The sequence below is a fragment of the Staurois parvus genome, unplaced genomic scaffold, assembly GCF_062004578.1.
Source record: "Staurois parvus isolate SC_StPar_1 unplaced genomic scaffold, SC_StPar_1.0 ptg000011l, whole genome shotgun sequence".
Lineage (NCBI taxonomy): Eukaryota > Metazoa > Chordata > Amphibia > Anura > Ranidae > Staurois > Staurois parvus.
This window is the reverse complement of record NW_028317807.1, coordinates 15,909,577-15,930,849: the sequence shown is the minus strand read 5'-3', so window position 1 is coordinate 15,930,849 and position 21,273 is coordinate 15,909,577. Positions and strand designations below refer to the sequence as shown.

At 40.2% G+C, this 21,273-nt stretch overlaps 1 protein-coding gene across 3 annotated transcripts in view; it reads left to right on the top strand.

The window, feature by feature from the left end:
* MDH1B (malate dehydrogenase 1B) overlaps nucleotides 1-10,686 on the top strand; it is a 68,633-nt gene extending 57,947 nt beyond the window's left edge. For all 3 annotated transcript variants that reach the window (XM_089671144.1, XM_089671152.1, XM_089671135.1), the window contains exons 9-10: nucleotides 1,684-1,801; nucleotides 10,460-10,686. In XM_089671144.1, the coding sequence (XP_089527270.1) occupies nucleotides 1,684-1,801; nucleotides 10,460-10,590 (249 nt within the window). In that variant the 3' untranslated portion in view covers nucleotides 10,591-10,686. The remainder of the gene's footprint in view (nucleotides 1-1,683; nucleotides 1,802-10,459) is intronic.
* The last annotated feature ends 10,587 nt before the right edge of the window (nucleotides 10,687-21,273 follow it).

Below are 21,273 nucleotides of genomic sequence, written 5' to 3'. Positions count from 1 at the left end.
ATTTGTTTGGTGGTGGTGAGTCCGCATGCTTCCACTGCTTTGATGCTTGTTTTGAATCGATGGCTGTCGATTATCCAGGATCAGGCATTCAACACGCTGAGAGTTCACAGGAATGACTGCTGTGGGCTTGGAACCAGCACGGCTGGGATTGTCTCTGACGGACTTATGGCCATCATTAAAACACCATTCAAATATTTTGATATGGCTGAGCGTCTCATCACCGTACTGTGCTTGAAGTCTTCTGTAGATATCCACAGGTTTTACACCTTCATTCACAAACTTTATCAACAAACACTGTTCCATCCAATCATTTAGCATCCCTTTTTGTATCTGTAAAATTAAAAGTTCCTGTTCAACTTAAAAACCCTTTGTATTATCAAATTGGATGGATTGAAACAGGAGGATTCAATAATTTTCCGATGCTAGTCCAACTGACCAAAAGAAATGGCATGAGCTGATTGGACAATATCAACTGGTGTTGTGTGCATCCGAATTAAATGTTATGTAATTCAGATTCATTTGTTATCCAAATATGAATTATCGACCAAATTTGAAAATGTAATTAATTTCCCCATGGACCTGAATTACTGCCGCATAATGTGACGTCATCCGAATGAAACAAATGCATTTGTTAATTTCATTACAACTTTTTTTTTAGAGGCCACACCTACTTAATTCTATAAATAAATTATAACACTTTGGTTGTTAATACTACAGTAACAATTGCAACTTACAAGATTCTATCCTATAGAATTGGGGCATTAAATAATTCCTTAAAGTGCATCTGTGCCTGGTCTATGAACATTAAACTGTTTACATATTCTAAACAAACCCTCACCAGGGGTGGACTGACAACTCATGGGGCCCCCGGGCAATAGGGGATCATGGGGCACCTGTGTCCTTGCCCAAACTCAAAAAAGCCTATGAAAAAGGTACCAGGGGCATCCCATGGGGCCCCTTATTGTCCCCGGGCCCTCGGGCAGTGCCCGAGTTTCCAAATGGTCAGTCCGCCCCTGACCCTCACTTACCTTTTTAGCTGCTTGCACTGTAAGGGAATTAATTCTCAAAGATCACAACAAAGATTCTGAAATCAGGTTTCAGTCTGTTTCTAGTGTGTTTTTACATTAGAGGGCTAGCAAATTGCCAAGATCTGCTCTGATAGCAACAAAGCTGAGATTTCTGTAACACTGTTTTGAACTTTGAAAATTGATTTCTGCACAATACCAATGATTACAAAGGTGAATGAGGATATGTTTTAAAGTACTTATAGTGGTTGTTCAGAATATGTACATCTCTTTTTGTGTTTATATTCTGGGTAGAAGTTCAGTTTAGGTGTTTAGCTGCAAACCTATTTAAGGAGGCATAGCCTTATCCACTGGAGAACAGTTGCAGCCTTATTCAATTAAATTCTTAAACCTGCAGGGGACAAAAAGGAATACGATGACCACATGCAGTCCATAAATTACCAGTATGACATTGTTGATATAGTGTGTATTGTACAGTGGAGATAAGAGGCATTTATAACATCATACATTGAGCGGCAGAATTTTTTGTGACAGCGTTATACAGTACAGGGATAAAAGGTACCATATGTTATTTATCCGGTCTTTGTGTGTCAGCTCAGCCTGATGCTCCATGAAGACCAGTCATAAAGTGATAACATTACAATTGATTTTATTTCAGGAGAAACATATTGCTTTCGGGATACCACAAGATGAACAAGCCATAAAAGAGGGGGAACAAATTATCAAACAAGAAGAACTAACTATAAGAGAGGACACTCAAGAACATGGAAATACTGGTATCTAAACTGTCTTTTGCTCTGATGCGTTAACGTGTATAGATCTGTGTGACATAATAATTCAATATTGTGAGTGGAGACTGTTTATATCCCAACTAAACCTTTTAAGGAACTCTGATGGCTAAAATTTATAAAACCATCTATGAATGTTTATGGAATGGCCAGTGAACCAAAATTATAAACTGGTTGACAAAAAAGTTATTTGTAAAATACTAGATCTAAAATTTATTGTAACACAGCGCACAACAGTGTAAACAAATAATATTAAGAACTAAATGATCGATCAGTGTTCAAAGAAATAATTTATAACAGTACAAAGTTCCCACTTGTATAGTGAATCTTCAACAATAAAGTACTCTGTGCTGTTTATCACACATAAAGAGTCTTATTGCTCAGAACCACAAAGTGCTTAGTGACCAGTGCCTCTATTTTATCCACACCTACCAGACAAAATGGACTCTCTGCTTTTTGGCAAAAGAGTCTGAAGCACTTTTTCTGGTGAGGGATGTCTCCTTTTGTACACTCAGGACACCTTTCAAGTTTTCAATGGTGATCCAATAATAGGTTCTCATAGTGCAGTAAATTGGTTCATTCAGAAAGAAGAGGTTAAAATTACACTTACATTTATTAACCACTTGAGCTCCAGAGGATTTACCCACCTTAATGACCAGGCCTCTTTTTGCTACTTGGCGCTGCACTAATTCAACTGATAATTGCGCGGTCATGCAATGCTGCACCCAAACGAAATTTACGTTCTTTTTTTCACACAAATAGAGCTTTCTTTCGGTGTAATTTGATCACCTGTGCGCTTTTTATTTTTCACGCTATAAACAAAAAAAGGCCAAAAATTTTGAAGAAAAACTATATTTTTTATTTTCAGCTATAAAAAATATATAGTAAACTCAAAGTTGGTTATAAATTTAGGCCAAAATGTATTCTGCTACATGTTTTTGGTAAAAAAAATCCCAATAAGTGTATATTGATTGCTTTGTGTGGAAGTTATAGCGTCTACAAACTATGGTATAAATACTGCAAATTACGCCATTTTTCTGCTATACAGCGCTGCGCTAGGTTAACGGACAATTGCGCAGTCATGCAATATGGTACATAAATTAAATTTACATCTTTTTTTTCCCCACAAATTGAGCTTTCTTTCGGTGGTATTTGATCGCCTGTGCGGTTTTTATTTTTTGCGCTATAAAAAAAAAAGGCTGACAATTTTGAGGAAAAAAAACCCAATATTTTGGACTTTTTGCTATAAAACATGTCCAGTAAAAAAAAATGCAAAAATCAAATTTAGTCATAAATTTCTGCCAAAATGCATTCTGCGACATGTCTTTGCTAAAAAAACCCAATACGTGTAAATTAATTGGTTTACGTGAAAGTTATAGCGTTTACAAATGGCGGGAAAGATACTGGGATTTTTAGTTTTTTTTTTATACTAATAATGGCGGCGATCAGCGAATTATGGCGGCGATCAGGGACTTATGGCAGCGATCAGCGACTTATGGCGGGACTGCGGGACTGCTGCGGACATTCTGACATTGGGGGGTACTGACTTGGGGTCACTGACATCCCCAAAAACACTAATACAGTGATCAGTGCAAAAAAAAAAAAACTGACACTGTACTAATGGCAATGGGGAGGAAGGGGTTAACTTTATTTTGCAGGGAAGGGTTATAGAAGTGAGGGGAGTGTTTTACTAGGGGGCGGGGGTGTGTACTGGGAGGGACAAGGCTGATCGAGAAAGAGAAACTGTTCTTTCTCGATCAGCTCATCCTCGAGCTGACAGGGAAGTGACAGACAGCACAGCTACTGCAGCTGTGCTGTCTGTCACTGTTTGCCGCCGATCGCCGGGACATAGCCGCTAAGGAGCGGCTGTGACCCGGCGACTGACATCAGTGGTCCACGGGACAAATAGGGCGGCGGCGTACCTCGCGCACGCCCCCTATTTGTTTACAAAACACACGTTTTAAAACGTGGTTTTGCCTGCGAGTGCCGCCCTGCCGCCGTATATGTACAGTGGCTGGGCGGCATATAGTTAAAATGTATAAAATCAAAGTAATCAGCAAGGTGCAGAGGATCCTATGTAGACCGGGAACGCCACTGTGTGCATTCCACGGACCGGATGTGATGTCACACACAAACCGGAAACTAAGTCCGTAAAATAACTTTGACCCTATGGAAAAGGGAAACCATAATGTTTTCGGGTGAGTATACAGTGCCTGGAAAAAGTATTCATACCACTTGAAATTTTCCACATGTTGTCATGTTACAACCAAAAAACTTATTTTATTGGAATTTTATGTGATAGGCCAACACAAAGTGGCATATAATTGTGAAGTGGAAGGAAAATAATAAATGGTTTTGAAAATGTTTTACAAATAAATATCTGAAAAGTGAGTTGTGCATTTGTATTCAGCTCTCCCGAGTCAATACTTTGTAGAACCACCTTTCCCTGCAAATACAGCTGCAAGTCTTTTTGGGTATGTCTCTACCAGCTTTGCACATCTACAGTAAACTTTTTGTCCATTCTTCTTTGCAAAGTAGCTCAAGCTGTCACATTGGATAGAGAGCATCTGTGGACAGTAATTTTCAAGTCTTGCTACAGATTCTCAATTGGATTTAGGTCTGGACTTTGACTGGGCCATTCTAACACATGAATATGCTTTGACCTAAACCATTCCATTGTAACTCTGGCTGTATGTTTAGGGTTGTTGTCCTGCTGGAAAGTTAACCTCCGCCCCAGTCTCAAGTCTTTTGCAGACTCTAACAGGTTTTCTTCTAAGATGGCTCTGTGTTTGGCTCTATCCCCATCCATCTTTCCATCAACTCTGACCAGCTTCACTGTCCCTACTGAAGATAAGCATCCCCACAACATGATACTGCCACCACCATGTTTCCCAGTGGGAATGGTGTGTTCAGGGTGATGTGCAGTGTTAGTTTTCCTCCACACACAGCGTTTTGCTTTTAGATCAAAAAGTTCAATTTTGGTCTCATCTGACCAGAGCACCTTCTTCCAGATGTTTGCTGTGTCCCCATTTGGCTTCTCACAAACTGCAAATGGGACTTCTATAAAAGGCTTTCTATAAACAATGTCTTTCTTCTTGCCACTCTTCCGTAAAGGTTAGATTTGTGGAGTGCATGACTAATAGTTGTCCTGTGGACAGATTCTTCCACCTGAGCTGTGGATCTCTGCAGCTCCTCCAGAGTTACCATGGGCCTCTTGGCTGCTTCTCTGATTAAGGCTTTTCTTACCCGGCCTGTCAGTTTAGGTGGACGGTCATGTCTTGATAGGTTTGCAGTTCTGCCATACTCTTTCCATTTTCGGATGATGGATTGAACAGTGCTTTGTGAGATGTTCAAAACTTAGGATATTTTTTTTATAACCTAACCCTGATTTAAAGTTCTCCACAATGTTATCCCTGATCTGTCAGGTGTATTCCTTGGCCTTCATGATGCCATTTGTTTGCTAATGTTCTCTAACAAACCTCTGAGGGCTTCACAGAACAGCTATGTTTATACTGAGATTAAGTTACACACAGGTGGACTCTATTTACTAATTAGATGACTTCTGAAGGCAATTGGTTCCACTAGATTTTAGTTAGGTGTATCAGAGTAAAGGGCCACATTTTTCAGATATTTATTTGTAAAACATTTTGAAAACTATTGATCATTTTCCTTCCACTTCACAATTATGTGCCACTGTGTGTTGATCTATCACATAAAATCCCAATAAAATACATTTAGGTTTTTGGTTGTTACATGACAAAATGTAAAAAAAAATTAAGGGGTATGAATACTTTCTCATGGCACTGTAAATGAGCCAACTGTGGGTTAACTAAAAAGACAGAACAGCAGAAGCAGCGGTTTTGACTTTATCTGATAAAAAAGATTAGTCATTTATTTGTGTATATACTGTACGTTTCAGTTTGAGCAGCTAAAGTCTGTTGAGAGTCTTTTTTCATTAGGTTTAAAGATACAGATGAAAATGTGAAAATGGACCAAAGCTACACCTGCTAGTTAAAAAAATCATAATGAATGAAACCAAACATTTTATTATTCAGTCCTTTCTTCCTTCATTCTATGCAATGTAATCCTGTCAGGATAGGAATATGAGATCTACCATTAGTGCATTTTCATTGGTTTTCATCCTAATCTGCGCTTCAAAATGTAATGAGACATTGGCCTAGGACAGCCATATTATATTAATTATCCTGACACTTGATTTATATGTAATTGTTCCAGGTTGTGGATCCACCAAGTAGTCAAGCAGTGCTAACAAGTGACAACCTTAGAGCTTGTGTTTTTAAGTCAGTAATTCCACGTCCTATATTTCTATCCTGACAACTTCCACCTAATATTGAGCTGTGAAACATACTGTAAGTACAGTTAATGCTTACAGATAAAGAAAATGAAGGAGAGCATAAAAGTGCTGATGGGTGTAGGATACTGTAAGTGCAGTTAATGATTACAGATAAAGAGAATGAAGGAGAGCATAACAGTGCTGATGGGTGTAGGATTTGATATTATGCTGGTGGCTAACCATTGTTCTCAATCTTAACATGCTCTAGCTGCTTTTCTCTACCACTTTATATGTAATTGATGTTGTTAATATTTATCATGAAGAAAGTTTATATTAATAGAAATTCAGAACTGGTAATGCATAATACTGGAGTACTGTATTAAGTAACAGTTGTTACTTAATACACAATTAGGGGTGCACATGCAAGATTGTCTCTGACGGATACATCTTAAAGGCTTCCTGCATCCCCCATGTGCAGATACTATGCTAAATAGCAATACAACTTCTTTTTAAGGAATCTGTTCTACCTTACAATGGTAGCTCCAACCAAAATAGTTCATACCAGGATTAAAGCTAAAAACAGACCTAGAACCATCTGCAAAACTCTCCTTCTCTGTGGACAGGATGGTGCTTACAGCCTCTTCCACTCTTCACTTAAGATAGATGCTCAGTCCAAGAGAGAACTGATACTCCAAAAAGATCTACAAACAACTCACAATATATCTGCTTGATAAGGAGCCAGCTGAATTGCAATCCATTTATGGGCTGGCTGGTTGTACTGAAGCTGATTTATACAACCAGCCTTATGGGTTTTATTCCTTCGATCACGTTCGGTGGCTAGAGCCATAAGCAATGAGCATTGTATTCTGATGAATGGGAAACCTCCCACTGTCAGAATACAAAAGTCTTGTTTCAACTCTGTTCAACTCCTCTCGAACAGGACTGCTGGTAAATTTTCGTTTGATAAGCGTATGCAGCCAGTAGGCTGCAGCCATTAATCAGTGTATTCTGAAAGGAGAGGAGTTTCTCTGTAAGTATACAATAGCTCAACAGGAAGGATTCCTTCATCCACCTCGTATGTGTAGATGGGGGATTATGTCCATTATTATTTTTTTTTTTTGATCAGCTGACTGATAAAAAAAACAATTGATCAATTTATGGCCAGCATTAGGCACTCGATCTTCATAAACTGGTATGTGAGCTGGGCTTTCCAAACCTGACCAAATATTATTAAGCCACCAAACTTGCCCAGATTTCTAAATTCAATGCTACTATCAAAGTATGGACAAACCTGGATGACACGGATTGTGACCCAGTTCGTATAAACTTCCTTTCCTGGCTTAATTCCAGTGATAGGCTACGTTTAACCCATTCTAAATTCAATGCTAATAACAAAGTATGGACAAACCTGAATGACACAGATTGTGACCCAGTCTGTATAAACATCCTTTCCTGGCTTAATTCCAGTAACAGGCTACGTCTAACCCATTTTTAAAACATACTATGCAGGTCTGGAATGCTGTTAAATATTATGTGGGGTCTGCAATCCCCAAACACATTTCTAATATTCTTTACCCATAACCCATCCTTCCTGCTGACTTTACAAGATCCGCTCAGCTTTCAGGAATGGTCCACAAAGAGTGTTATACAGATGAATAGATTATTAACCAAAGACAAACCTTATACAATGCTGCAAAAAGAACAGAATCTTCCCAATACTGAGATATTTCAATATCTCCAATGAAAAATATTCCCTAGCAAGCAGTGTAAACTTCCTAGTGGGTCCCCTCCTTCTGTAGTACAGAAGATATTTTAATGACCTGCAACCATCAAGTTTGATTTCAACAATTCATACTTTGTTGGTAACCTCTTCTACAACAACTTCCCCACTACTGGCCCCAAAATTAGGTTATTCTAGCTCATGCAACATGTTGGCAACCGAGACTAACTTGCATGTTGGTATATGGTGCCTGTTAGAATTGCACAATATTCACCTGCTTACTCTCCTCATGTGGTAGAGTGTGGGCAACAGGGAATTTTTGTTTGGTGGACATGCCCTAGGCTTCAGCAATTTTGGGCTGATGTTTTCAAATGATAAGGAAACAGACAGTCCTAGGATCTCACCTTAACCCAAATTATGTGCTTCTTGTTAGACTATCTGACCTCCTCAAAGTCCAATTGTAATAATTGGTTCAAGTTCTAAAAGCCCGAAGCAAACAATAAATAAGGCACTTTCTACATTGCTGAAACGGGTCGAGAAGTGCCCAGAGAGGTTGATTGACAAACCCAGTTGAGTTCTGATGTTTTTGTAAATTTTGCATTAAACTATTTTTTTATACTTTCACTTTACTTATACGGCTCCCACACAGGAGAGATGTTGATGTTTCTTTTTTCTTTTTGCTCTGTAGAACTGCATGTGATTCTGCGGGGTTTATTTACTAAAACTGGAGAGGGCAAAATCTGGTGCAGCTGTTCATGGTAGCCAGTCAGCTTCTAAACTCAGCTTGTCCAATTAAGCTTTGACAAAAAACCCGGAAGCTAATTGGTTTCTGTGGAGAGCTACACCAGTATCTGTTGCAAGTAAGCATCAATAGAAAATAAAACAGTGCTGTATTCCATCAACATAAAATACACAAGCTCTGCAGGGGCAACGCCGCTAAATATCATGCCAGACTGCACTGGCTATCACGGTATAATTCTAGAGCCTTGTATTATACATAGAAATGTGTTTCTGATAGCAGCATCATTTGTGAGTGACTGTGTGCCTAACCCTGCAGCCCAGTAGCCATATGCCACTGCCTGTGTTGGCCATGTAAAAATCCAGCCCTTGGGTTTAATATCCAGCCCTTGAGTTTAACCCTTCTTTCTGTAGGGGTCCCTCAAGGTTCCGTCCTTGGACCCCTGCTCTTCTCCATCTACACCTCCTCCCTTGGTCACTTGATAAACTCCCATGGCTTTAAGTACCATCTCTATGCTGATGACACACAAATCTATCTTTCTACCCCTCACCTCACCCCTTCAGTCTCCTCTCGCATTACTAACCTACTAAGTGACATATCGGCATGGATGTCACTCCACTTCCTCAAACTCAATCTTTCCAAAACTGAGCTCTTAGTATTCCCTCCAGCCCGTGCCCCCTCCCCTGACTTCTCCATCAAGATCAATTATAAAACCATCAGTCCCTCCCCTCATGCCAGGGTACTAGGTGTAATTCTAGACTCCCATCTGTCCTTTCAGCCCCAAATCCAATCGCTGTCCAAATCTTGTAGACTTCACCTCCGCAACATCTCCAAAATACGGCCATTCCTAACCTCGGAAACCACTAAGCAACTTATTCACTCCCTGGTTATCTCTTGCCTTGACTATTGTAACTCCTTCCTCATTGGCCTACCTCATCGCAGGCTATCCCCTCTTCAGTCTATCATGAATGCTGCTGCCAGACTCATCCACCTTAGTAACTGTTCTGTATCAGCCACCCCTCTCTGCCAATCTTTCCACTGGCTTCCCGTTGCCCAACGGATAAAATTCAAAACATTAACCATAACATATAAAGCCATTTATAACTCTTCCCCAAATTACATCACCAATCTTGTCTCCAAATATCACCAAAACCATACTCTCCGCTCCTTGCAGGACCTCCTGCTTTCTAGCTCCCTTTTATCCTCCTCCCATGCTCATCTCCAGGACTTCTCAAGAGCTTCCCCCATCCTCTGGAATTCTCTACCCCAATTTATCAGACTATCGCCTACTCTGCTCACTTTTAGGCGATCTCTGAAAACCTATCTCTTCAGGGAGGCCCATCCTGCCGTCAGCTAACAATGGAATCTTCTACTCTTCCTACCAGTCCATCCCCCACAATTACTACCTTTTGTACCACTAGTCCCTCCCTCCTAGATTGTAAGCTCCAAAGAGCAGGGCCCTCCTAACCCTCTTGTATTGAACTGTATTGTTGCTGTATTGTCTCCCATTATATTGTAAAGCACTGAGCAAACTGTTGGCGCTATATAAATCTTGTATAATAATAATAATATTAATTAACTTGCTGTTGATTAGTATTAAAACAAGTAAAATAAAGTTTACATTTTGGCACATGTAATCATGAGTGAAACCATGATAGGTCCCTTAAACATAATCATTATAAGGATGCCTTGACTCTCCAGCCTACAATAAAATGGTAATCCCACTAGAGATAATGGCTTTACAGGAAAGCATTAATACTGAGGCATACTAGTTATATTTATATGTATTTATTTTATCTAAATTTCCTGGGCATTGTAGGTATTGCCATGCCCTTCATGTAAAGTTTTCCTTTATAAATAATAGCATGTTTTTCTTATTATAATCTCTTTTAGAATTAAAAGTTTCATTTTCTGATCTTGAAACTTCCTTAAATGAGCAAGAAAACGTGCAGGTCGTTCAAGAGATGCAAGAGGAAACCAGCCGAACTGAAATACCTGAAGTGGATGTTCTTAATCATCCTTAAAAGTTTTGTATATAAATGTATTTACCAATCTGCTATGTTGTTACCGTAAACAATTTTAATTTGGCTCAGCAAATTAAATTTCTAATTTTTCTTGTTTCCAATGTCTGTTTTTTTTTATTTTAGTAATTGTAACAAAAATGATAACCTAATGTAAAAAGTGAACTGGAGATATCTTGTAGGTAAGCAGATTGTGTTTATTAATTCAGTGTTAGGAAAATATTAAAATACTGCAAGAACATGGATTATGAGCTTTGTGTCTTGTCATTGTCCAGTGACAGATCATTTGATTTAAATCTGGCACAGTGGCAAACAACATAGTTGCCAAAAAGAGGCATCTGTTAAGCCAATAGCAGCCAATCAACAGTATGAAACCCAAAAGCAAACATGTTTTATATTTCAGTTCACCGATTCTTAGATGTGATGGCTGAATTTGTTTTCTTTTTTAGGCTTTCTTTCTTTATATTCATCTGGCGACCCAGCCAGTAAGTTTGTTGTTTTTCAAAAGGACAAGTTCTCTTCCAGATATATCAGTTTTCAGGGATGAGGCAAACCATTTACAACTGACAGGGGTACTTGCAATTATCAACTTTTATATATTATGTACAACCTTTATAGAAAAGGAAAAAAATGTTTACTGTAACTGATTATAAAGTGTGAGTCAGAGTTTGCCTTCAATTTGTTAGTGTATTTGCTACTACAGGGCTTAAAATTTCGAGTCCAGACCTACTAGTCATTCACAAAACTTACTCTCCACCAGTTGCCCCACCCAACCTTGCCAAAAAAAAAATTCAGGAAATCACATTGTATGATTTTTAAAGAATTTATTTGTCTTGCACTGCTGAACATAAATATTTGAACACCTAAGAAACAGCAAGAATTCTGGCTCTCAAAGACCTGTTACTGTGCCTTTAAAAAGTCCACCTCTACTCCACTCATTAATCTAACTTAGTAGCACCTGTCTGAGCTCTTTAAAGACACCTGTCCACCCCACAGTCAGTCAGACGCCAACTACTACCATGGGCAAGACCAAAGAGCTGTCAAAAGACACCAGAGACAAAATTGTGGACCTCCACAAGGCTGGAAAGGGCTACGGGGCAATTGCCAAGCAGCTTGGTGAAAATAGATCAACTGTTGGAGCAATTGTTAGAAAATGGAAGAGGCTAAAGACGACTGTCAGTCTCCCTCGGACTGGGGCTCCATGCAAGATCTCACCTCGTGGGGTATCACTGATGATAAGAAAGGTGAGGAATCAGCCCAGAACTACAAGGGAGGAGCTGGTCAATGACATGAAGAGAGCTGGGACTACAGTTTCAAAGGTGACTGTCGGCAGAACACTACTCCGTCATGGTTTCAAATCATGCATTGCATGGAAGGTTCCCCTGCTCAAGTCATCACATGTCCAGGCCCGTCTGAAGTTTGCCAATGACCATATGGATGATCCAGAGGAGGCATGGGAGAAAGTCATGTGGTCAGATAAGACTAAAGTAGAACTTTTTGGTCTAAAAGAAGGATGATTTGCATCTCAAGAACACCATCCCTACTGTGAAGCATGGGGGTGGTAACATCATGCTTTGGGGGTGCTTTTCTGCGAAGGGGACAGGACGACTGCACTGTATTAAGGAGAGGATGAATGGGGCCATTTATTGTGAGATTTTGAGCAACAACCTCCTTCCCTCAGTCAGAGCATTGAAGATGGGTCATGGCTGCGTCTTTCAACATGACAACGACCCGAAGCACACAGCCAGGATAACCAAGGAGTTGCTACGTAAGAAGCATTTCAAGGTTCTGGAGTGGCCTAGCCAGTCTCCAGACCTAAATCTAATAGAACAACTTTGGAGGGAGCTGAAACTCTGTGTTGCTCAGCGACAGCCCCGAAACCTGACAGATCTAGAGGAGATCTGTGTGGAGGAGTGGGCCAAAATCCCGGTTGCAGTGTGTGCAAACCTGGTCAAGAACTACAGAAAACGTTTGACCTCTGTAATTGCAAACAAAGACTTCTGTACCAAATATTAACACTGATTTTCTCAGGTGTTCAAATACTTATGTTCAGCAGTGCAAGACAAATACATTCTTTAAAAATCATACAATGTGATTTCCTGAATTTGTTTTGTAAATTCTGTCTCTCAGAGTGGGAATGCACCTAAAATGTGAATTTCAGACCCCTCCATGATTTCTAAGTGGGAGAACTTGCAAAATCGCAGGGTGTTCAAATACTTCTGTTCCTCGCTGTATACAGTATGTATATCCCAGCTCCCCTGTACTCCATTATAGTGATATGACATGTATACAGTAATCATTACTGTATACATGTCATCACTATAATGGAGTACAGGGGGAGCTGGGATATACATTACTGTATACATGTCATGTATACAGTAATGTATATCCCAGCTCCCCCTGTACTCCATTATAGTCATGACATGTATACAGTAATGATTACTGTATACATGTCATATCACTATAATGAAGTACAGGGGAGCTGGGATATACAGTACTGAGTAATGTATATCCCAGCTCCCCTGCACTCCATTATAGTGATAGGACATGTTGTATACAGTAATTACTGTCTCCCTGAGTCCCCCGCGGCGGTGGAGAGGGTGTCTCCTCTCAGCGGAGGAGAGTGCACCTCTCCTGCACCTGTCCCCTCGGCGGCGGTGCCCCAGAAGTTGTAAACCAGAACTCGGCTTTACAATGAGGCTTGGAACGCAGGTGCAGTCGCTCCATGCTTCATTTGTGCTCACCTCTCGCAGCCGCTCGCCACAGAGGAATTTCTCCTCCCATTTGGCGAGCTGGTGAGCGGCTTTTTCAAGCCCTGTGCTAGTACATTTAACACTTCTTCCCCCAGGCTGACAATGCTGCTGTCTGATGTGCCCCTGTGCTCCTCTAATACAGGGGGCACTCTAATACAGGAAGTGAGTTACTGGCCAGATCACCAGATGATAACAAAGAAAAGTAATGCAGCCACCACATCTGTTGATTGGTAAGCTGCAATATATTTCATTTTTGGTTTTGGGTTTAATGCCGCTTTAATTTTTCTACAGCAGGCTAGTAAAGTAAAGAAAGATTATGAGTGGTTTATTTGCAGATTATTCCTTTTAATAAACACTTTGAGGTGTTTGTAAAGGCAGTTTTTTATGTTTTGCATAATTAGACCCTCTGCTGAGTTTTTATTGTCTGTGTTCCCACTGGGGAGATTCACTCCTTTATTTGTCCTGGTGACCATTGTCATCAAAACAGAAAGTTATGCCCAAAAGTTTAGAGTTGTTACCATAGCAAGAAGCAAGGGCAAAGTTTCCAATCAGTACCTGTGTTCTGATGGCAACTTTCTTTAATTAGAATACTCTTTACTTCTAAGAGATTTTTCTCACCTCCTGTTGCTTTTCCAAGTGTAAGAAAATCATTCCAATGGGACACAGCCATAAGTAACTTGATAGGGTTTTTAAACCCTCTGTTAGTCTATCCAAAAAAAGCTGGCTATAATACATACACTTTAATCTCAGAAACATTTTTTAAGATAATATTGTTTTATTGAGAACTTTTTAAACGATAAAAGTTCAAAAGTGAGTAAGAAGAGAAAAGAACATACATTAGGTAACCCAGTGCAAATAGAAATTAATACAATACATTTCAGTAAACGGTTGTTGAGCAACATTGATCAAAAAGGCATAATCAGAATGGAGCCATTGTCATGGTAATGCATGTGAAAAGAACATATACTCTACATATAAACACTATGAATGGTGATAGGAGAAAGTTTACATACTGTACATACAAGAGAACCTGTCCAGACTTTAGTTGAAAGATACTACAGAAAAATCCATGAGAGGAATTTAGAGATACCACGGAAAAAAGGTAGTAGATTAGAAAAGCAAGAAAGAAAAAGAAGAAAGAGATGTGCAGAAGTTGGGAGGATCGTTGGAAAGAGTCAACCATACATAGATCAAAATTTGTCCTATTCAGCAGGGACCTGTTGAATTTCTATCCTGTCAGGTTTTTCCTGGACAATTAGTGCCGCAGGCTATAGAGAGCAACACTGATCATTGTGTTTTCCTGCAGAGAAGGCTTTGACTGTGTTGATGAGGGAATAGAGCAATGTTTTTTCCTTCTATCCATGGTGGAAAGAAAATTGCATAATCTATGGCCTGCCCAAGGGTCATAATGCATGTCAATATCAACATGCCTATTATGAGAAGTCATTGGGTCAGATAGAAGCTAAAAACTTGGCTATTTTTAAATAATATCCAAGGAAGCCAGGTATCTAAAAACTATAATAATGGTTATAGAGTTGTTAAATCTTACATTTTCATCAAGCATTTGAGCTCTTCATGATGGAGGGGTCATAGATATCCATTAGTTCAATGTGACTGATCATGCAACAATGAGGAAAATGTGTAGAAGACCTTTACCACCATACCAGTGGTGCATATGCTAAAAACTTTATTCCAAAAAGGCCATGTCATATGATCGTCCCACCAAATATGGCTCATGAGCCCTCAATGAGGTAGGCATCGCCAACAACAATCAGAGACAGTATTATATATTTTGTGTAAAATATGGGGACAGTGATACTATCTAGTGGGTACTTTATAACTGTGTTTCTGAGCTGAACTGGCCATGGACAATTTATGTGTCTTAGAGATTTCCTCCTCTGTGAAAACAACCCCGAGGTTCCTCTCCCATCTGGAAAAGGACTTTCACTTTGAAAGGTTATGATAAGTTGTTGAAAGAATGAAGTTGTACATTAACAATATGGTTTGGGAAGGGGCTTCTTTTTTTACACACAAGGTTTCAAATGGGAGAAGAGGGTGGAGAACGTCTCCACGACGTTGCAGGTATTCACAAATGTGAAAATAAAGCACCCATCTGCCAGGTAAGCTCTGCAAAACATCACTAAACTGCGTTAGAGGTTTGAGGCCAGTTGGATTCAATAATTTAAATATAGGTAGCATTCTTGAAGAGGAAATAAGGAGTTGTTACAAGACAGACCGTGGGGGAATTGTGGCCTACGTAGGATGAGATACGATGTGAGAGGAGTTACTGTTCCCAAATTTTAAGGACAGAGGCACAGGAAGGAAATGATTGCTAGGGATGACTATGTGCTGGTGATAGCCAATATAATGCTAAAAGGTGTTGTGCCAACTCATTCAATTCGGGTCCATTGCTAACTAAGAGTATTGTACATTCAGTCTAACAATCTCATAATTTGAGTGGCTTTGTAATAGAGCTTCAAATGAGGGAGTCCTGTGTATCCCAAGTGTTTAGGTTTAACCAGTATAACGTTGCAATTGTGGTGGTGTAACAGCCCAAAGGTAATGTATGATAGAGTTTTTAAGGGTATGAAACAAAGAACTCTGGGAGCTCAATGGGCATGGTCTGAACTATATAGTTAATTTGAGACACCACATCCATTTTATAAAGTTGATTTTTCTGAACCAGGAATGGTTTAGCTTAAACCAGTCCCTCAATTTAGTAGATACCATAGAAAGTAAAGACTTATATTGAAGATCATAAATAAGGTCCAAGCTAAATGAACTTTGCACATCAAGGTACTTGATAGCAGAAGGAAAAAGAGTGATGAAGTCTAGATACGACGTGGTCCTGCAATATAATGTTCAGGGGTACAGACTTATGTACACTGACTTAACCTAACTGAAGTCCTAAAATCCTGAATTAGGGCTGGGAAAGGTATATCAGGGTTATCAGCATAGGTCATCAGCATAAAGACCTATCTTGTATTTACTATTGCCAATTTAGAGTCTATTAATTGATTGGCTCTTGCCAGGTGTTCCATGGTCAGGGGATAAAGGAAAAGCGAAGGGAAAGCCCTTCCGTTTCCATTTGTGAATATGCATGGGGTCTGACAATATACTCTTAACCCTGATCCTTGCAGAAGGGAAGCTATACAGTGCCATCATTTTCAAAAGTAGCATGAGTGGTAGACCATTCTGTGAGAGAGTAGATGATAGAAAACTTGAGGACATGTGATGGAATGCCTTCTCTGTATCGATAACAAGCAGACAAAGTGGCCTATCATGCTTCCTGGTGTATTCTATCAGTGTAAGAGATTTGGTAGTGAGTTATCCCTAGCTTCTCTAGTAGATACAAATCCTGCTTGGTCTAGTTGTTATAAAAAGTGATATGAGTTTAGAGATGGTTGGCTATCGCCATCGCATACATTTTTTTGCCTTTGGGTAGTTGGGTAGCTTTTGGATCTTTTTTGCTTTTGGGTAGTACTGTAATATAAGCTTCTAAGGATTTCCTAGGAAATGGGCACATGTCTGAAACTGTGTGAATTCTTTTTTCCATTAGTTGTATCAGAAGAGTGGAGGTGAAAAAGAAAGGTGTAGCCATCGGGCCTGGAGCTTTTACTTAAGGGAAGGGATCTAATGACAAATTGAACCTTCAAAATGTGTAACAGTGGACACTTCATTTGAGAGGAATGGAAGAGCAGTAGAGTGAATGTATTGTTCAAGGGAAATGGAAGGTATCAATAGGGAGGAAACAGGCGATGAAGGGGTTATGTTATGAAGCGAGGAGTAATAAGATTGAAAGGCTTTAGCAATAGCTTTGGAGGTGTTTACTAATCTTTGCGAGGGGCAAGAAATTTTTGAGAGAAATGTTCAGGAATCTCTGTTTAATAGTTTTGGCTACCAATTTGTCCCTTTTATTTCAAAATTCATATTAATGTCAGCAAGAGAGTTCCATATGTTGAATAAATGATTGATCTAGGACCCCAAGCACTTAGATAGTGAGTTGAGGGGTCTGAGGAGAGGGAGATTGCTTATGAGTCTGTTCAAAGGTCTGAATACTGTTAAGAAGAGTTATTATTGCTGTAATTTTCAACTGGGAGTCATTCTTAATAAATGCCCCTCTGAAAACACATTTGAAGGCCTCTCATTTGAGCTGCATGAGAGTGGGGTCATTAGCATGAGAGGTTTGGAAATCTTGAATAGCTTTCTCGATGTCCGACTGTACTTAAGTATCTTGTAGTAAATTACTGGGAAGTGATCAGACCAAAGGCGAGAGGCTATATGTACCATAGGATTCCAGCAAAGAATATGGCGAGATAGGAATAAATGATCAATACAGCTATAGGATGCATGGAGAGCAGAGGAGAATGTATAGTCTTTGGTCGTGGGGTGGAGCATGTAACAGGCCTACCACTTGAAGATCATGTAATCTGCAGTTAATAGAGTGAACAGCTGGAAAAGGGTCCCTGAGGAGTAATCTAATGTGAGGTCAAAGATAAAGCTGAGCTCATCACCTAATATTAAAGCGGAACTTTAGTCAGAAAATTAGGTCCTGCTAATCACTTCATTCTGACCCCTTTTGCATGTATAAATATGTAAAACATTAAAAATAGGTGCCCACAGGGCTCTTTTTCTCAGAGAATAGGTGCAGGAACTCACCCTCCCCACACAACTCACGCCCCCAACTATGCCCAAACCCTTCCCCTAGCCATACCTACCTTAGAGGAGAGAAGTACAGCATCGCCAAATGTAAAAGGTTAAGACTGCATATCACACAAGGCGCACGATTCAGGAATGCGTAACACACAAAGTACAGGACTCAGGAGGGTGTATTGTGCAGTTGTGAGAAGTGTGTATCACACAGGGCGCAGAAAAAAAATCAGCAAAAGGAATAATACTTACATTCAATGTGAAGGATCCCTTGTGCTCATAAATGTGCAACATATAGCCCTGTGTACAGATTGCAGGTGTCAGGAATATGTTACATAGAGCCCAGCACACAGAGTGCTGTGGCAAAGCATACGTAACATATAGTCCAGCATACAGATTGCAGGGCTCAGGAGTAGGTAATGTAAAACCTCCTTGTACAGAGTACAGCATTCAGGTGTACCATCCAGAGGCCTTTAATATGGAACATACAGTACAGCATACAGAGCATAGCGGTTCTGAGTGAGTAATGTACAAGGTGTTACAAAATTCTCACCACTGCACCCTGAATGCAGTGCCTTATATTACATACTCTTGGTCACTGAACTCTGCATGATTTACTGCCTCCCAGCAAATTTCCCTGGTCTTCCCCAAGCAAAATTCCTCCTTCCCTCAAGTATCACCCCCCAAAAAAAGTAACCATCAAATCCTCACCTCAGGATGAGATTAACACCCTATATCAAGATGTGTATAATTATTAGGCAGCTACTTTTCCTCAGGCAAAATGCGCCAAAAAAGAGATTTAACTGACTCTGAATTGGCATAAGTGTCTATGAACAAAGAAAACTCCCTCTGAATATCAAACGAAAAATTAATAGTAATAGGAATCCTGCTTTGTTGAAAAAGGAATCTTGTTGTTTCAGTTGGCACTGCTGTATCCTGGCCTGCAACTGTATGTCCTTTGATAAGCTTATATGATAAACTGTTATGCAGATGTATCCCAACAATGGCGGCTGGGAGAACTGCATTAATAGATTCACGGGTCTCTCCCACCCGATCAAAGAGGTCCAGCAGGTCGTAGCGGTCTGTCTTTCTCTGCAGATGGGGTCAGATTCAGCATCCTGTCTGGTCTCCTGCTGTCAGATTGTCAGCGTGGCAGATCGGGTGGTCAGTAGTCTCTTTACGCTCAATCTCTCTCCAACCCTGGTTCCGCAGCCCAGTTTAGCACTTCAGCCATCAGCACACTTCCTTCTCCTTCAGTCTCTCCCTGATTAATCTCCTGGGCTTTGATATTTATATGCCCTCGCCCACACGCTACCCCTCTTGGGAAAAGTAGTTCCTGACTGCCCTGCTCACCAGCTGAGTCCTGCTGTACAGCATACAAGTTCCAGAGGGCAGTTCTGTCCATGTGAGTGACCCTGAATGGCAGGCCACCACCATCTGTCCGTTTTAATGCATAGCCAGTAATCACATTTCAATGGGTTACATGTACAGTATATAATTCATATCTCAGTTTACTCGGACAACCTCCTACTGAAGGATTTCTCAGTCACAATCTTAATTATCAATGTTCACAAAACTTTAATTTCCTGCAGACCTTTGGCTGGATAATCAGCCTTCCAAAATCTATTCTCCAGCTCTCAAACCATCTAGAGTACCTGGGCCATCTTGGACACAGCCACATCCAGAGGTTTCCTTCCCTAAGAGAAGATTGCTTCCCACACAAGGACCCTCCAGTCAAAACAGTACCCCTCAGTTCACTCCTGCATGAGGGTTCTGACCCTGATTGTAGTCTCCTTCAAGGAAATATCTTTTGTCCAGTTTCACTCCAGACCTCTTGAATTCATCACACTCATGATGTGGGATATAGATGTCCAATGCCTTTGTCCAGCCAGACCAAAGTCTCCCTTACATGGTATATCTGAAATCCTGCCCTGGAGTTTGGAAAAATCTTCTCTTCACCTTCCCTGTAAGCTGGTGACAAAGGATGTCAGTCTTACAGGCCGTGGTGGAGCTTTTAATTATCATCAACATTCTGGAACTGAGAGCCATCTGATTGTTTCTACAATACTGGACCTCTCTTTTGTAAGGTCACTTAGTTAGGGTACAGTCAGACAATGCCACAGCAGTGGCCTACATAAACCACTGGGGAACACCAGTAGTCTTATACTCTGCAAGGTGGAGGCTCACATTCCAGCCAATTGTCCCTAGAAAGGACAATTTTCAGGCAGATTTTCTAAGCTGTCAAAGCCTAGACCTGGGGAAGTGATCTCTGTACCCAAACATCTTTCAGAATCTCTGTCACTGGTGGGGAAAACCAGATGTGGGCACCCTGGCCTCCAGGTTTAACAACAAGCTAAATAAGTTTGACCTTCTGGCTTTGCAGTGGATGCTCTGGTGATTCCTTGGACTCATATTCAAGCTGGTTTATGCCTTGATTTGAATGAAGATCCTTCCTCAACTGCTGCACCAATTCAGCCCTGAAGTATGTGGTAGACAGACATACTCGGTCTTCTGGTGGATGAACCTTGGTCTCTTCCAAACAGACCAGACCTACTGGCCCAAGGTTCCCTATTCCATACTGCTTCTTAATCACTGATTGTAATGCCAGGACTGTGGAAACCCAAGCCCTAAAGGATAGGGGTATAGGAATTTACAGGTAAGTCAAAATTCCTATTTTATATTTGAAAATGTTTTATGCAATCCACAGAATAGTTATACAGTACTCCGTGTCACATGTCAGCAGAGGCAAAATACAGCATAGCAATATACAGTAGTATAACATTATGAGGAAAAGGATGCACAAAATTCAAATTGACAGAGAAATATCCTCATAACAAAAACAAACAAAAATGTATTATTGACACTTGTGGTAAACAGAGAGGAGAATCTTGAATGGGCAGTGTTTCAGGAGAGAAATCTCCTTTTTCAAGCCTGTTCCACCTATCTACACAATGCAAATGATGCCAATTACATGACATAGATACCATTCCTTCTTCACGACCTTGTCAGTTTTGGTGCTGATCATTTGTTTCAAAATAACATCACTTTACTTGTGATGCACTCCTAGATGTGCCAATCATTGGGTGGCTGTAGAAAACAAATTTCTACCAATCAACCAAGGGGGATGGCAAATCAATATGGGGATATGTAACAGAGGACAGTGCATAGCAACAAAATGCAAAACAAAAGGCAACTATGCAGTCCATGCAGCCTAATAGCTATGCAAATTAGGTCTTCCTAAAAGGGAATGTACTGCGAATAATGTACAAACTCCACTTATAAT